The 17,736-nt window shown below is 53.2% G+C and overlaps 1 protein-coding gene across 1 annotated transcript in view; it reads right to left on the bottom strand.

Moving 5' to 3' along the window:
* SPTB (spectrin beta, erythrocytic) overlaps positions 1-17,736 on the bottom strand; it is a 124,151-nt gene that overhangs the window by 30,111 nt on the left and 76,304 nt on the right. The window contains exons 6-19 of the mRNA XM_060004400.1: positions 17,567-17,647; positions 17,143-17,258; positions 16,658-16,770; positions 15,646-15,833; positions 13,737-13,854; positions 13,016-13,174; positions 11,789-12,091; positions 10,689-10,839; positions 9,211-10,078; positions 8,018-8,155; positions 2,506-3,262; positions 1,846-2,048; positions 1,672-1,762; positions 49-195 (exon numbers count right to left, since the gene is read on the bottom strand). Coding sequence (XP_059860383.1) covers positions 49-195; positions 1,672-1,762; positions 1,846-2,048; positions 2,506-3,262; positions 8,018-8,155; positions 9,211-10,078; positions 10,689-10,839; positions 11,789-12,091; positions 13,016-13,174; positions 13,737-13,854; positions 15,646-15,833; positions 16,658-16,770; positions 17,143-17,258; positions 17,567-17,647 — 3,433 coding nt within the window. The remainder of the gene's footprint in view (positions 1-48; positions 196-1,671; positions 1,763-1,845; positions 2,049-2,505; positions 3,263-8,017; positions 8,156-9,210; positions 10,079-10,688; positions 10,840-11,788; positions 12,092-13,015; positions 13,175-13,736; positions 13,855-15,645; positions 15,834-16,657; positions 16,771-17,142; positions 17,259-17,566; positions 17,648-17,736) is intronic.

Raw genomic sequence — 17,736 nt, 5'->3', positions numbered from 1 at the left:
CTCAGGGAAGCATCCCGAGCAGACAGCCCAAACGCTCGCTCTACTCACTGCATCAATGTTCTCTAGCCACCCCTGATGGGAAGCCAGCTCTGCCACGAACGCCTGATGCTTCAGCCATTTGTTGTGAAGGTTTCGAGCTTCATCATAGGAGACGTCCTGAGATGTCAGCAGCTTGTCATTGATCCAGAGAGCGAGCTGTGGGCAGAAAGAGTGGGTTCAATGGTCCCCGAGTGTCCTTCTTTGGCCAGGGGCTCAGGGCAGGACTGCCGCCTAGCTCTGGCTGCGGAAGAAGAGGACCAAGGGGAGGAAGTAGGAGCACAGCAGAGTACTCCCCTCCAACGCTGGATCCCTAACTCCCAGCACAGGAAACTTAACCTGCGTTGTCTCAGGGTTAAAATACAGGCACTACTGTGTCTTCCCCTCTAGAGTGTGTGCACTATGACACCAGGTATATTTATACTTCTCTCCATATTTCCAGGACCGAGGACAGGGCCTGGCCTACTGCAGGAACTCAACAAGTGTTTACTGAATGGATGGATAAATCAACCCTTTGGCAGTAGGGGGAGAAATCATTAATAAACACGGAGAAAGTGTTCTCTGAGGAAAAAGCCAAGGCAGATCCTATAATTAACAATGAAGGAAGAACTGTGATGAGCCTCTGATGTTTCCAAGATGTCCTGGCACCATAACAAGCCTGGTTGGTACCAAGGGCAGAGGTGGGTGAAAACAAAGTCATTTGGGTTGAGAGGAAAGGGGTATGAGGATGGAAGCAAGAAAGAAGTCAGGGGAAGCCCCATTCCACATGGAAGTACTGTTCACGGAAGGACCTAGGAGTGCAGGTTAAAGACCTTCCTGTACAGCTCTCCCCAGGCTGAGCGAGGAGCTTCTGAGTCAGCAGTTCTCCAACCAGAAGGTTGGTTGAGAATGTTGCTCTTTTTCACCCCCTAAGTTCTGGTTCATCTGGGCCCAAGTGGGGCCCAGGAGTCTGCATCTAACCAGAGCCAAGACTGGCTCCATAATTTGCAGGGCCTCGTGCAAAATGGAAATATTCAAAATTATTAAGAATTTCTCAGTGCTTTGTGACCACTAGAGGGGTGGGATAGGGAGGGTGGGAGGGAGGTGCGAGAGGGAGGGGATATGGGGATGTATGTATACATATAGCTGATTCACTTTGTTATACAGCAGAAACGAACACAACATTGTAAAGCAATTATACTCCAAGAAAGATGTAAAACAAATTTTTTTTTTGAAAGTAGAATCTGCTAAAGGAAAACTATTTAAAAAAAAAAAAGAATTTCAAGATGGCAACAGGAGAGCATTAAACTAAACATGGGGCCCTTGTAAGCACGGGCCCTGTATGAATGCACAGGTCACATGACCTTCAGGCCGACCCTGACCACGGCCCTAGGTGACTCAATACGGATAGTCCTCAGGCCACTTTTTGAGAAAGCCTGCCCTGGACTTGACAAATTAGAAGCTATCTTTACAGATTTGAAAAAGAAATTGTGGAACCAAAGATTCTAGAGGATGAAGGACTTAAGCTGTCAAGTGCCCAGAGCTCCCCACTTATGGAATCCAGACTCCTGAGTCTAGAAAGGACTTCCCACCTCTAGGACGCTCTGCTTCTAGAAGGAATCTCCTGCAAAGTGGCCAGCCTGGCTGAAGCCTCACCTCCTTGCAGTTCTGCAGGAAGTTCTGGAGCTCCAGGTTGTCTCTCAGAAGGACTGAGGCCTCCTGCGCCTTCTCGTCATTCTTCCTGTGCCTGGAAGGGAAGCCGGAGCCACAGTCACGATGGTGCTGTACCACCACCCTACCGGGCCCCGTGACCCTAGGGGCGGAGGGTACCTGTCCTCAATCAGCTGCACCTTCTCCTTGATTTTGTCTGAGTAGAGGTTTCCTTCAGCTACCAGCTTGTTTCCAGAGTCCACAGGACTCAAAACCTTATCCCGGTTGTTCTCCATAGACACCAGGAATTCCTCAAACTTCCGGATCCTGGCCTCTGCAGCTTCTAGGGAGTCTGGGGGCTCCAAGTGAGCCAGAGTGTATTCCTGTTGAAGCAAGTTTCCAGAACAGGCATGAAGACAAGCTGAGGAGGCGGGGAGGGCACCCGCCAGGCAGGCGCACCGTGTGCAGCCATGCAGGTGACAGCATGAATGGTACCCCCTGGAGCTGTGGAAGGAAGGAGCTCCCTGGGTCTTGTTCCCCACCACCACTCGGGGGCATCTGATCAACAGGGTGCCTGAAGCCACATGGAAGGGTAACCACCCAGGGAAAAATTCACTTCACTAGCCTCTAACCGGCCCAAGAACAAGACGTAGCCTGTGACACGGGGCTGGAAAGGGCACATGATGAGGAACGAAGAGGACTGTCCTCCGAACTAGTGGCTAGAGAGAGTCCAAGAAAAGCATAATTTGGTCCCTGAGCCCTGTTGCAGACTTACGACATAAATTCCCTATTGCCCTGAGAGATGCCCCCTGGCCCCTGGCCCTGAATGCCTCGCCCTACCTGGTTGCTGAGGATGGCTTCAGCCTGCTTGGCATCCTTCTGGAACTCCTGGAAGCCGAGGCAGTGGGTGAGGGCATGGCTGCGGCTCTCCCACATCCGGTGCAGGGCATCCCAGCCCTTATCCAGGCCATCCAGCCGCTGGCCCAGGAGCAGGTACTCCGGGTCCGTCTGGCCGTGGATCACCTTCTCTCCGGATGCCTTGACCTGCTGGTAGCTATTCTGGTGCCTGTCAATGTCGTCCTTGATGGCCGCATGCTGCTGCAGGAGCTGCTCGGCCTCTGGGAGGGACTCAGGCATGTCCTTGGAGGCCACGTCCTTCTGGGCCGTGGACAGCCAGGCCTGGAAGGCATCCAGGTCCTGCAGGAAGGCCTGCAGCAGGCTGGCTTCCCCCAGCGAGGCCTCCTGGCTCTTCAGGGCTTGCTGCAGGGCCTGCCACAGCTCCTCCACATACGCCTGCCGCTGGCCAATGTCCTTCTTCAGCTCAGGGTGTGACTCCATCAGCTGCTGTGACTCCTGCCGCAGGGCATCCACGCGGGCATGGATGGCGGCCACGTCACGCTCCAGCCCCGACAACTTGCGCTGGATGGCGATGACGCCTGTGAGGTCCCGGCCCAGGTCCTTTGTAGACTCCACCACCTTTGTCTTGTCCATCACCCACTTGCTGGTCTCCTCGCAATCCACACAGTAGCTGTGCACCCGTAGGGCCGAGTCCACAGCCTCCCGTCGTTCCAACACCATGGTCTGGAATTCCTGCCACCTGCCGAGGGAGACGGGGGACACAGAGACACCATCTTCCTTAACGCTTCCCACAGGGTGTCCCTTCCACATTTAGAAGGGACACCAGATTTCCCTTCCAGAGTCTCTCCTGATAGGCCTTGCACGCTGAAACAAGTCATCTATCCAACAAACTGTCATGAGTAAAATATGTTTATCCAATTTTACTCAAGACAACATAACTGCCAATCAGAGCTTTCCATCAGCAGGAGGTGAGCTGTGATGTTATTCCAACCATCAGTAAAGGAACATGATGCTCTGTATGGAAGCTCTATATGTAGTTGAATTTCAGGCAAACATACAGTTTCCCCAGAGTTTGAAAAATACAAGCATACCTTGCTTTATCGTGCTTCGCTTTACCGTGCTTCACAGATATTACAGGGTTTTTTGTTTTTTACAAATTGAAGGTCTGTGGTGACCCTCTGCTGAAAAATCTATCCCTGGCATTTTTCCAACAACATTGGCTCACTTCATGTCTCTGTACTACTTTTTGGTAGTTATTGCAATATCAAACTTTTGCATTATTATATTTGTATGGTGACTTGTGGGCAGTGATCTTTGATGTTACTATTGCAAAAAGATTATGACTCCTTGAAAGCTCCTATGATTAGCATTTTTTAGTGATAAAGTATTTTTAAATTAAGGTATGTACGTTGTTTTTCTAGGCATAATGCTTTTGCACACTTAATAGACTACAGTATACTGTAAACAACGTTTATATGCACTGGGAAACCCCCCACATTTGTGTGACTCTCTTTATTTTGATATTTGCTTTATTGGGGTGATCTTCAACTGAACCCACAATATCTCCGAGGTACACCTGTCATGAAAATAATTAGAAACCTCCCATTATCAACCTCAAGAATGCTTTAGGACACAGGGTCCCAGCTTCCCCAGAGGAAACACACAAATGCCTAAGACCAAGTTCCAAGTGCCCAGGGCCTAAGAAAAGCCACCATGGTTCTAAAACAAAAGAGTCCTGGTGAAGAGAAGGAAAAGGAAGAGGAAGGGGGAAGGAGAAGCTGGGATTATAATTAAAACATCATCTTAACCTTCAATGTGCAGTCTGGAATGAAACTGGGGAGGGTGCAGATGTTGGGCAGATGTCCTGGGGTTGGCCTGCAGCCCACAGTAAGCTTCTTCTAAAGAGCTGCCCATTAGCCTGGGCCCAGACCACCAGGGACACCTCCCGTGGACCCAGGTTTACTCATCCTGCATCACCGTAATCTAGATGCACACGATAGTATGCTGAACACACACTCGCTAATTGAGCCTAACTCTCTTGAATATCCACAATGTATAAGCATTATGTTAGACTTTGGGAGGATACAGTCATAGCTAGACTTTGCTCCACGGAGTGTATGGGTTAGAGAGAAATTAAGACAAACTCACCAAAAAACGATAGTATAAAATACTACGTACATAGCGCATACCAGGCAGAGAGGACTAAGGGAGCTGTGAGGAGGGATAATAGCAATCTCATGGTGGTCATCTGAGCTGTATTTCAATGGGCAAACCTCCAGTGCCTCCACGGGAGTGATCTATTTAAGGATGGGGCCCCGAGTAGCTCGCTCATCTTTGCGGTCCCAGCACCGGGGGATGGAGGTGGAGACAGGAGGCAGATGGGCTGGGCAGAGCCCACTGTGGGCGTTCCCAGGGTGACCGTGGCCGCAAGTCTGGGGGTGGAAGACAGGCCTGCAAACAGAAGTGAGAGATGGGCCAGGAAGAAGGATCGGGAATTCCGCGAAAGAGAGAGAAAGAGAGAGAGAGAGAGAGAGAGAGAGAGAGAGAGAGCGCAAAAAGAGCCCAGAGGAAGGATTGGGAATTCCAGGAAAGAGAAGAGGGAGAGTCCAGATGTGAAGTCCCTCAACTCTGGGTAGTTCTGTGCCTGGTGTGTGGATGCGGCTGAGGCTGGACCTCAAGGGAAATGAGCAGAAGATTTCCTCCAAGGTGGTCTGAAACCACTGTGAAAGGACAGCAAGGCACTCCAGGGCTGTGAGATCTCCCGGCTCCATCCAGAAGCCACAGGAGAGGGTCTGGCGGTGCCCCTGGACAAGTGGCTCCATGGCGGTTTTCCAGACTTTTCCTGGTGGGGCCTCACTGCAGCCACCAGGTAGAGCCCACACAGGGGACAGGGTGAGGTTTGGGTCTAGTCTACCTCCTGAACCCCCCTTCCCCTCCACTGCACCATCTCCAAAAGGAAGGCAGTTGATAGAACTGCTCTAGGCAGCACTGGCCAGACCATGTCAGGAGTCCAGGTTTGGTCCCGGGCCCAAGATTGTTAAGAAAATGTTGGTCAACTAGAATGCATGTGGTGGGAGGTAGTCACACATTCAGTAAGTGTTTGAATGACTCATATGTGCCGAGCCTGGCAGAAGATATTTCAGTTTTGTCCCCGGTCACTCATTCACTGTGTTATATCACACAGCTACCAAGTGCCAGGCCCTGTTCAAGGCTCTGGGCATGTAGCAACGAACAAAGCAAAGTGCTCTCATTCGAGTGGGCAGAGACAAATAAGTGTTTAATCCATCAGGTGGTGACAAGTACAATGGAAAAAATGAAAGCAAGATAACAGGATGGAGGCAGAGGAGCTGGATGGGAAGGAGGTAGTGATACTTTGAATGGGGTGGACAGTGCGGGCTGCTCCAAGAAGCTGACACGTGAGCTGAGATCTGAGCGAGGGATTAAGGCAAGTGGCTATTGGGGAAAAGAATATTCTGAACAGAGGGAACCTCAGCAGCAAAATGCTTGGTGCTCAGAGCACTGTGAACAATATATGAAGATACTGCTCTTCATTCGCTTACAGTCTAGTAGAAAAGTTCTTCGGGACAAAATTATAATACAAGGTAGAATGTGAAGCTTTAAGCCAGTCGAGGGAGGGAAAGATACTTTTTCATCCTGGAAACTGGGAAGGAGAGGAACCCGGACTGGCCTAAAAACAAGCATGATTTAGACTACGTAGTTGGAGGAGGATGCACTCTGTAGAGAGAACAGCAGCGACTGGGAGGCAGGACTGTGGATGGGGTGAAGAATGACAACTGTCTTTAAAAATACTTGAAGAGGGCTTCCCTGGTGGCGCAGTGGTTGAGAGTCCGCCTGCCGATGCAGGGGACGCGGGTTCCTGCCCCGGTCCGGGTAGATACCACATGCCACGGAGGGGCTGGGCCCGTGAGCCATGGCCGCTGAGCCTGCGCGTCTGGAGCCTGTGCTCCGCAACGGGAGAGGCCACAACAGTGAGAGGCGCGCGTACCACACACACACAAAAAAAAACCTGAAGAGCTATCATGTGGAAGAAGAATCAGGGTAAGTTCCGTTATCTCTAACGGGCAGAGCCCGATTTTCAAAGAGGCAGATTTCCATTCATGATGAGATCAAACTTTCTACCCAAAAGGAGCTGCTCCCAAATGGGGTGTGCTACATGGGGACGGGGCGAGCTCCCTATGCTTGGAATGATTGTGCAGGATGCAGGCTGTCTGGGGTACATGGCTCAGGTACCTTTCGACACTCAGATGTCATGGAAAACCATTTTACCTTTTCACACCTCAGGTTCTCTCTCACCTGAGGATAAGTATCTTGGTGTATTACACTTAGGATGGTGTATGGCTTAGAGGTCTGTAAGATCATTCTCTGAGCATAACTCATCAAAGCAGCTGACAAGCTCTTCCTGTGTGTCGTGCACACGCACACACATACATGCACGCACATGCGTCCCGTTACCTCCAAACCTAAAAGAAGAACAAGGAGGCACCCTCCTCCCCGGCATAAATGTCAGATGACGGAGGACCCTCCTGAACTACAGTCCCTTTCTTCGGACGCTCAGATGATAGTGGCTCCAAAGTCACCCCTTGCCTCCTCTTAAGCCCCGACTGTGCTGCTCCTTTTCTTTACAGCTGAGTCTTCCCTAACCCCACCTCCCAGGTTGCCTCGGGCAGAGCAGGGCTCAGGCACAAGTGTGGGGAGAGGGAACGGGGTAGTGGGGAGATGGCGAACACGTCCCATTGTGCGTGTAGGACCCAGGGGAACAAACAGGACACAGGCGCATGCTCTGTCCTCAGAGGTCCTCAGGGAACTCGTGGCCATTGCACCCTGTACTGAAAGCAGCCCCTCTCCAAAGCCTCCTCAGGGCCTGTTTTTTGTTCTGGCCACGAAGCGTGCTCAAGGCTTGCTGCTAATTCTCCTCTTCATTCGAGCCAGTCTCATTACCAATGCTACATTTTGGTGCCAGCAGGAGCTTTTTTTAATGGACAGTACTTCAGAGCTCTCAGAAAGCAATCTTCCCTGCCTGAGAACGTCCAGGGAAATGCGACATGAGTACCACATGGCCTGATTCTAACTCTGGATGCACTCAGGACATTCGCTCCATCACTCAGCACATGCCCGCCCCAGGCACAGCATTCGCAGCTCTGTGAACAGGTCTCTCTCCCTCCCTGGGCTGGTCACCACACAGCTCTCTCCTTATTACTGCTAAAGCTCCAGTGTCAGAAGGAGACTCTGGCTGAGTGAGGCAAGAGCTCAGGGTACAAACCTGGCAGTGCATAGCAGGCATCCTGACTACTGGGCCACACCCCCAAGGCTCTGTCAGGTGTCGGGAGAGCCCTTAGCCCCAAGCCCTACCCACACCCCACCTGGTATTCAGGTGGTCCTGGGCCACACCCCCAAGGCTCTGGGCCACACCCCCAAGGCTCTGTCAGGTGTCCGGAGAAGAAGCCCTTAGCCCCAAGCCCTACCCACAGCCCACCTGGTATTCAGGTGGTCCTGGCACTTCTTCACTTCCCCACTGCGTGGGTGGCTGCTCTCTAGCAGGCTGTTGGCAGCAAGGTTCACGCCATCAATCTGAGCCATCAAAGTCTTCATCTCCTGGTCCAGTATATCAAACCTGATGTGGACAGAGAAAAGGAGGATTGGGAAGGCAGCAGCGGCCAGTCTCCAGAACGTGTAGCTCTTGCTTTCTCCGTCCACCTCCTAAATACATTGACCAGGTAAGAGGGGAGAAAGGTGTGCTGACACACCCTATTTTCTGGTTCATGGGTCCAGTTGCATGGTTTAGCATTTCCTGGGTCAGGCTGGGAGAAAACTGGTTACTTATAAGACAACTGGCTAAACAGAGAGGTTTATGGGAAAATGAGGTGTAGGAGGTGTTAATCGCCACAGAGACTACCTGCCATGCCTCCACTGCCCCAGCTGCTGCTCATGGACCCTAATTCCACTGCCTTGACACATGGACCTGAAGGATACCTCCCCAGCCAGGTGCTCCATCCCTGGTAGGAGAAGGCAGAGCTGCCGAGGGGAGGGGCACCGTGTGGTTATGAAAGCTGACTCTTCTAAGAGCCCAGGTCCCTCCAGCATCAGCGTGGGACCACCTTGGCATGATCGAGGAGTGACTTCTTTTCCTCAACTCCTTGGATCCTGTACTCAGGATGATGGGACGCCGCACAGACTGGGGGCACGCCCTCCCATGCCAGAGTGTTGATGGAATCGGAATAATGGAAATGAGAGTGGCCTTGCAGACTGGTGATTTACAAACTGGTCTCTGTGGCCCCTCGGGGTTCCGTGGCTTAGGGACTGCCAAAGAAAGCTAGAGCTTGTGGGATCCAGCCTCTCGCGCCCCCTTCACCACAAGCACTCCACTTTCCACTGTGTTATATGTCAGGGGTTCCATCTACCATTCAGTTGAACAAAGGCTGCTGTAGCTGAAAAGTCATCAAACACCTGGACCAGAAAGAGCCCCTTTGTCTTATTTTGAGGAAGGTCCCAGGGGGTGAAGTACCAAGCGCCACAGAGCGAGATTAGAACTCATGACTCTCAGTGCCTGGCCTCTGTGATCAAGGGCATCCTATGGCCTCTCAGAGACCCTTGTGGATCTGGAGGCTGTTCCAGCACTAGGAGCACAGACCGCGTAGGGGGAGGCGAGAGGGAAGGGCCGGCCCTGACCTGTGCTGCACGACCTCCAGGTCCTCCAGCGTGTCTGGGATGTCCATCTGGGCCAGCCACTTCCCCTTCTCGCCCATCCACAGTTCACAGGCATCCGTCTCCCCGAACACCGTGTACAGGTCCAGGGCATCCTGCAGCCTCTGCCGACGCATGTCCGCTTGGGCCACCACCTGCACGTAGAGATCCCGGAGGGCCTGCAGCCGGTTGGTCACATCTGGGGAATCCCGAAACTCTTGGGGGAACCCCTTGGCCTGCTTTTCCAGATGCTCCATCACCCCGCGGTTCTCCTCTAGCTCCTCCATAAAGTCCTTGTGCTTCTTGCCCAGGGCCTGTGTGGCCCCTTCATCCTGCCCCACATCTCCCGAGAGCAGCCGGTGGGCATCTTGCAGCCAGGCCTTCAGATCGTCCGCATCGCCCTGGAACTGAAAGAAGTTCTCCGCGTCCTGGAGGTTCTTCTTGCGGAAGGCAGCCAGCTCCTTCAGCTGGTTCCACTGGGCAGACACCTCTTTGATCCGGGCCTCGATCTGCGGGTGCCCAAACTCCTTGCGTGCAACCATGCCCTCAGCCTCCTGGAAGGTCTGGTCCAGGTGGGCGTCCAGCCCGCGCAGCTCGTCCTCGAAGGCCTTGTGCTTGCGCTGCAGGATGAGCACACTGGTCAGGTCCTTGCCATAGTCCAGGGAGGAGTAAATCTGCTCCTTCTCTTTGATCCAGCTCTCGGTCTCATCCATCTCCCAGAAGAACTTCCAGAGCCGCTTGGACTGCTCCAGCTGGGCCTTGCGTCCGGCTGCCGTGTTGCTCAGCTCCTCGAAGCACTGCTCCAGGTGGCTGACACGGTCCTGGATGACCCGGGGGTCGCAAGGCTGGTACCCTGGGAGGAATGGGAGGAGGGAGGACAAAAAGGGTAAGGGCTTCATCTGAAGGGCAACCTTCAGATCAGGTGCCAGGCTAGGACCATGTTGTCTAGAACCTGCCATCTCACTGGGGCTTTGGGATTGGACACAGGGGGTCCCAGTTCCCAGTTGCTTAGAGGACAGGCTTTTAATTAGTTCTTTTTAATGAATTCCCACAAAAAATTCAGGAATAAGAGAGGTTAAAAGTTGGGTCAACTCTCACTAGAAATGCACAATGTAAAATTATTTTTAAGAAGAACCAGGCACAAATTTCAAGATGATTCTTCAAAGAGGCAGTGGGGGTCACCTATCTGAGACCAGAAGCTGTAAACCTAAATTGTCTCTGTCATAACTTGAACTAGCAGAGAGAATGAAAGACGGAGCATGCCTTCTTGGTTCTTATAAATCCTTCTGATTATAGATGGCCAATGCAGTTGCCTGTCCTCTGAAGAATTTTGCTATCCCTCAAACTTCTTTCTTGCACCATTAGTTGATGAAAGAGGCAGAATTGTACAACTAGATTTATCCAAGCTGGGGTGCTGGAGTGCTGAGCCAGAGGCCTCAACAGGAAAACACCTGTGGCCTCACCTGGCTCCTCAGTGAACTGAAGAGTGGCTGTGATGATCGCATTCACTTTGTCCCCTTGGATGGCGATGTCAGCCTCCATCAACTTGTGTTTTTGGAGCAAGTCCTCGACCTCCAACAAGTGCTTCCCGAACTCGGCAGACAAGAGGTGAGCCTGGCAAAGAGGACAGATAAGGTAGAGGGAGCGAGGAGAGGTGAAGAAACCCACTCGCTAGGAGAAGACCCCTCTGAAGGGAGCGTCCGTGGCGTGTTGGGGCCGGGATGAGTCAGATGCAGCTGGAAAACGGCTGCTGCTCAGTGGGAAAGAAGCTACAGAGCAGGAGTTCCCACTGGGGATGCCCATTAAAATCATTCAGGGAGGGCTTCCCTGGTGGCACAATGGTTGAGAGTCTGCCTGCCGATGCAGGGGACACAGGTTCGTGCCCCGGTCCGGGAGGATCCCACATGCCGCGGAGCGGCTGGTCCCGTGAGCCATGGCCGCTGAGCCTGCGTGTCTGGAGCCTGTGCTCCGCAACAGGAGAGGCCACAACAGTGAGAGGCACGCGTACCGCAAAAAAAAAAAAAAAAAAAAAAAAAAAAATCATTCAGGGAGCACCTTTCAGGAGCTCAAGCCCTATACTCAGTCTCCTATGTGTGTCCCTGACTTGGGGCCTGGGCATGTGTATTTTTAGAAAGCTCTGTGGTCAGTCTGATGTGCATCCTCAGTTGAGAGCCACTGCGGTAGAGGGAGAGGAGACAGACTTCTTGGTGGCTATGTGCCGGGAGGTCTGGGTTCCCACCAGAGTCAAATCGTGATTACCCAGAGCCTGATTCTCCAGGCTCCTGATGGATGTCTGCGTCTTCTAGGCCCTGCAGGTTGGCACCTGCGCTACTATGAACCCCAGATTTCTTGATCACGGGGAATACAGAAGATCTGGGCTGGAGCAGTGTGAGCTAAGGCGTTGAAAGGCGGATGCAGCCCGATGCTGTGCTGCCTCGGATTCTCCACTCTGACTCAGGGAGGTGGGGCTGGGAGGTGCCTATGGAAGCACGCTCCCATTGCAGGGCAGGTGCTGAAGCCCCAGGCGGACACGGGGGTAGGGGATGGGGGTGCCTGAGCCCACCTTGATCTCGTCCATCCAGTCGATGCTGTGCAGCATATCCTGGAAGAGCTTCTGCAGGGCCAGCGTCTTCTCAAGCCTCTGGCGCCGGGACTGCAGCAGCTCCTGCAGGTAGCTCCACAGGCGCAGGACGTTGTCCTTGCGGGCCGTGATGCGCTTCTGGTCGTGGTAATTCTCCCGTTCCAGCTCCTGGGCCAGGTCCTCCAGGGCCCTCACCCGCTCCTCGTAGGCAGCTGTGTCCGTCTCAATGGCCTCATGCTTCTTCTTGGCAGCCTCCACAGCTGCCAGGTCGTACCCGAAATTATCCTGTCCCCCAGGGAAGAAAACAGGCAGCTCAATCAGGCTCCCCCTGGCTGGTCCCCAAACGCAGAGAAACAGCGGTTCCCTCCAGAACAACGGCTGGACGGGAAAGCCCTTTCCCAACGAGTTACTTCTGCCATCTTTTCCAGCCTATCTTATCAGAGCCAAGTTCCAAAGACTAAATGTCTCACAAGAACCTTTACAAGAAGCTTGTGATTTGACTCACTGTGCCATCCTTGTGGGTAACACTGGGTGAATATTACTAACAGAGCTCTTTCACCACCTGCTGGCACTCACCACCCGGCCTTGTGCAGACCTGCCCGATTCTGGGCAGGAAGGGGCTTCTCACTAGGAAACCATGCAGCTGTACACGGATGGTTTACCCCCATGCTATCTGGGGCACATGCACGCTCTCCAATTCTCTCAGAATGCTTGCTTTCCCCTTTCTGGATGAAAGGGGAAATTTGATTCCAAGCTGCAAGTGGGAAGGAACAGATGCTCTCAGGGAGAATCAGTCCCGGGGTCAATTTTCAGCTAGTGAAATGTGACACAGCCCCAGAGGCCAGAGTCCAAGGGGCATGTCTGACACATACGAGGTGCACTGCTTTCATCACATCCCCGGAGGACCACTGAAATGTCAGCCTGAACTCTGGCTCTAGGTGACACCACTGGCTCACGTGAGACAACTTTTGGGGCCATTTTTGGGTTGTGTGGCTCTTTCCTAAAGATGAGGCTTTGTCAGTCTGGGAGAGTTCCTTTTCAGATGTGAATCTCGATCCGCCCAGTCACAGGGAGCAGGGCTGCGAGACCTGTGGAGAGGCTTATCCTGCTGCCGCCACCGAGCGACCAGCGTGGGCTCCAGCCCTGCTGTCTACTGGGGGCTCTGGAAAGCTCCCCCTCTCCTGCAACCCCAAGTGCGGCCCCCTTTACCTGGGCCACAAGCCGCTGGTTTTCATTGAGCCACGTCTCTCTCATGGCAGCCTTTCGGTCAAAGCGCCGGGCCAACTGCTCTAGCTTCTCCTGCCGGATGAGCTCCTCCCTCAGAGCCAGCTCCCGCCGGTACTCAGCTTCCTCCAGGCTTTCCCAGGCCTGCACGAGGGGCAGAGGAGAGCTCTTGGGATTTGGGGGTCCCGACTCTTTCACCCAACACTGAGGAGCCCACTAGCAAACCCGCTGCATCCCCATTCTTATGGCAGCTTTGAGCTGGAAATGTGCAGCTACGGCCTCTTTTTCTTTTTTAATTTTTTAAATTGAAGTATAGTTGACCTACAATATTGTATTAGTTTCAGGTGTATAACAGTGATTCAATATTTTTATAGATTATACTCCATATAAAGTTGTTATAAAATATGGGCTATATTCCCTGTGCTGTGCATTAAATCCTTGTATCTTATTTATTTTATACCTAGTACCTCCCCTTCACCTATCTTGCCCCTCCCTCCACCCCTGAACAGGGGGCTGAATGGATGCTTGCTGGGTGGAGTCTGACCTCTCAGGGCTAAGCTCAGATAGCACCCTCAATAGCCAGGTGTGTCATTAATAACACCACAGAAAGTGGCTTGGTTTAACCCTGTCCAGGGACCATTCCCTGTGCCCTTATCAGGAACTCAATCAACACACTGGCAACGTGAAATGGAAAACGTTGCTGTACCCGGTTGATGTCGGACACGAGTTTCCCATCATGGGGCGTGTACACTTTCTGATTGTTGGCTCTCATCCGTGACTGGAGGGTAAAAAGTAGGACTTCTAGATTCCCCTTCTCCTGAAACCTGTCAAGAAAAAAGAGGTAGGGAGATGAGTGTCGAGATTCCCACAGCCAGTTTTTTTTTTTCCTTCTAATTTTCTGGTCAGCCATGCGGCACGTGGGATCTTAGTTCCCCGACCAAGGATCAAACCCGCGTCCTCTGCATTGGAAGCGTGGAGTCTTAACCACTGGACCACCAGGGGAGTCCCAGCCAGTTGTTCTTTTTTAAGTGAACATGGAACCCTGGCATCTTGGAGCTCGGATAGCAAAACACATTTCTCTTAAAAAAGTAAAGAGGATCTACATAGGTTTACTTACCTGTTAAAAGATCTATCAATCTATCATACTCGCCAGCTGAGATCTAATAGGGGATGAGTCTTTGCAACATAAACCAGAGAAAACAACTACTGCAGCATTTGCTTGTCATTTGCTTCCACGGAGGAATGGCTAACTGGACTGTTCTGGTAATTCCTATAGGTATCAAGTTTTACTAAGCCATACAAAGAAACTCGTCCCTGTTCTGCACACAGTTGAAGGCTTTTGACTAGTTCTTTACTCAGTTTTTTGCTGAGTGAGTCAATAAAACCATGTATGTTCTTACGTGGAAGCAGCACTGTCCACGTAAGAAGATACTGCACCGAGAGCAACTTTCACCTGAGTACAAATGAGTCAGCTCTCCTGACGACAGTGCAAAAGCCCAGATGCTTCTGAGAGGGGAGGAAAGGCTAGGCTCCGGGAGGACGTTAGGGGTAGGAGATGAGAACCGGCAACAGGATGGATTTCTGGAACCCAGGGTCCAAGCTCCAGGTAACTGGGTACTTTCCCATTTCTGCCCGTAGCCAAGTATGTACCCACTTCTACCTCCACCACGCAGTAGTCAGAGATCAGCTGGTAAGCAAGGTCCCCACCCTGAGGCCAGCCTAATTCATCTGCCTGCGCACAGGCCCTGCAGGAGGGCTGTGGCCTCGAGCACTGTCTACGCAGCCAGGAGATGCTACCCCTGTGTGCAGCGCCTGGTAGACTCACGGGGCACGTTATCTGTATTGGATTTAGGACTTTAAAAGTGGGTTAGTGTCAGGCCAGAAATCAGATACTTGTTTATAGTACATCCTAGACTCCGTGTCTCGCCTCTCCCTGCTTGCCAGTCATGAATGAATGAGCCGGGGAGGAACCACCGATGGTGGTTACCACCGATGAGCTAGAAATCTATTTCTGGGGAGCTGGCCAAGCTAAGGGCGGGCGAGCTGGAAGGCCCCGCGTCTGTGTGGGTGTGCGCGTGCACGCGTGTGCACAGCTGTGTTTGCACGTGCCTAGGTGCACGTAGGCCCTGCACACGCTGGAGTGAAGCAGAGGTCCCGAGAGGCAGACTGAGTGCTCTGCTAATGGATGAGCAGTGACAGATGGGAGAGAAAGAAGGATGTACTCGATGATCAGCAAGGCCTCACGTGGAGAGCTCTGGGGCTGTGGATGCAGAGGTCATTACCAAAGAACAAACCCGCAGCTCAGTGCACAGAAGAGAGAGGAACTTTCCAGCACATTCTTTAAAGATACCCTGAAGTCTGAGATTTCACTGCTGCTCCCCTGCAGGGATCTGGGAAAGTGTTTCTTTGGCTATGAGCCAGGGGTTACTCAGTGCCCACTGCCTGTAGGCAGACGGCTTGGGAGCAGGGAGACAAAACGGGATGAAGTAGGTGACAGATGGGCAGCTCTCTAACCTCCAGGAGCCGCCTCCCGGATTCCTTCTCCAGGCCCGCCAACCTCCTGGAGGTGGTTTCTCGGCCGTGATGCCCGCCCTCCCGAGTGCCCAGGCCCTTACTTGGGCGGCTTCTCCACGGTGCGGTAGGTACTGAAGGCCTGCAGCTGCTGCTGGACGCCGGTCAGGGAGTTGGCGAACTTGCGGCTGTTCAGGACAGTGATGGTCTGCTCGATCCAGGTGAGCAGGTCTGAGGCCAGCCCGCTGTACTTTTCAATCATCTTCTCGGTCTCAATGGCGTGGTCAATTACCTAAGGAATCACCTTGTGACTCATCCTCGTCAGAAGGGCGAGGACGCCCGTGAGGATGCCGACCGGGACCACAATCGAGGTGGTCCTCCTCCTTGCGAGCCCTGGAGCGTTTACGTTGGGTTTGTTCCCTGAGCCCAAGACCACTGCTGAGCAGGGGGCCGGACTGGAAGTGCGCCGGCAATGTCAGGAGGGACCTGGCTGTGCTCAGGACGGGAGCAGCACCCCCCTCCCGAACCCTGTAAAAGACTGGAAAGCTGTCTGTGCTTTCCAATCCAGCCGCCAGAGAGGCCAAGGTCCTGTTTATTTAAGAGTGGGTATTAGGGATCGAAGGCTTCCTGGCATTGTCTTTGCTAAACACCAGTGCACGAAGATGAATGAGAAACGGTCCCTGCCCTGGACGGGCAAAAGACCCAGCCGGGGAAAGGACTCTGGCACGAGGGTCCGTACAGTGGGGTGGCTCCCCTGTACAGTAGGCTGCGGAGCCTAAGAGGCTTGAAATCACAATAAACTAACAAGTAAAGAGCCTGTTTTGTTCCTGTGGGAATGCTCACGAGACATGGGTCTGCAGGTGGAAGGTCGGCTCAGAGCTAAGGGCTATGACCTTGTTCGGGACAGACCATCAACCTGTGTTGGAATTCAGCTTGGGAGCCATTGACCTGGCAATGCTTGGCTTCAGAGGAAGTTGGTTGGGGGTGGTCTGCACCCTCTCCCACAGCTGGGGTCCAGACACAAAGCTCTTAGGGTAGAAAGGGAGCATCTCAGCCAAGGCCTGTGCGTGGCAAGCAGGGAAATGGTGACACTCTGGTTACGCAGCAGCTCAGTACCTTGCCAACGCGCTTGCCCTCCACTGCCAGCACCTTCATCTTGGAGAAGTAGTGGTAAAACGCCACCACGTAGGTGATGATGGATTTCTCGTCAGGGTTTTCTGTGAAGACATCTGCAAGGGGAAAGGGTGGGCTCTCAGGACCAATTGCAAGTTGGAAATGTCAAGCTCAGGGGGTTCATCTCCCTGTGTCTCCAGCACGAAGTTCAACTATAGGCACCAAGTGACAGGCGAGAGTGGAAGAGGAATCGCCCGTGATTTTAGTGAGAGGATGAAATCCATATTAGGACCACAAAGAATGAAAGAGGGGAAAAGGATGGAAAGACTACAGTGGGCCCCCAATCAGGCAGGGGAGGTGTCAGGAACCAGCTTGGGTCTGAAGAGCAGGCCGGAGCGGAGCCCTGGCCCGGCCACCACGCCCACGGCTCTCCCAGCACGGCCCACACTCCTCCGGGCGCCCTGACGGTCTCGTGGGTGCTGGCTCACCTTCAGGGTCGAGGAGCGGGATGATGCCCAGCTGTCGCTCAGCCACGTCGAACGCGTGCTCCAGGTTGTGCCGGGCGTTGGAGTCCTTCAGCTTATCAAAGTCAATCAGGTCGGGCCTGGGGACGAAGTCAGACTGTTAGAGGGCAGGGGGCATGGCATCCCCACCAAAAGGGCAAAGCCCCTGGGCAGACGCAGGCGGGTGGCTGAGCCGGAGAAGTGAGAGGAGGAGACGGGACAGAGGAGGGAGCTGTGAGCACCAGCGTGTGAGGAAGGGGGATTTAAGGGAGGCAGGATGCCGAGGGTGAGAGGAGAAGGCGTCGCGGCTGTACCACTCCTGTGACGCCTACATGTTAAGTGCAAGGTGTCCCATCCCCCCAGGGCTCCCTGGCTCCCACAGGGGCTCCCGCTCCGCTCCCCCTCTTACCGGTGCTTGTGGATCAGGGCGTTGAAGGCTAGGCCATCCTTCCAGCTGGAGGTGAAGTTGGTGACATTGACATGGGGGTAGCTGCGTCCAAGAAAAGCATTCAGAGCTAAGAAACAGATTCTTCCGGGGTCCCTACAGGTGTGTGAACCCAGGGCCAACACCCAGGAGAG

Source organism: Delphinus delphis, chromosome 2 (genome assembly GCF_949987515.2).
Source record: "Delphinus delphis chromosome 2, mDelDel1.2, whole genome shotgun sequence".
NCBI classification, from domain to species: Eukaryota; Metazoa; Chordata; class Mammalia; order Artiodactyla; family Delphinidae; genus Delphinus; species Delphinus delphis.
Note: the sequence above shows the minus strand (reverse complement) of the source record. Positions and strands in the feature narration are given on the sequence as shown.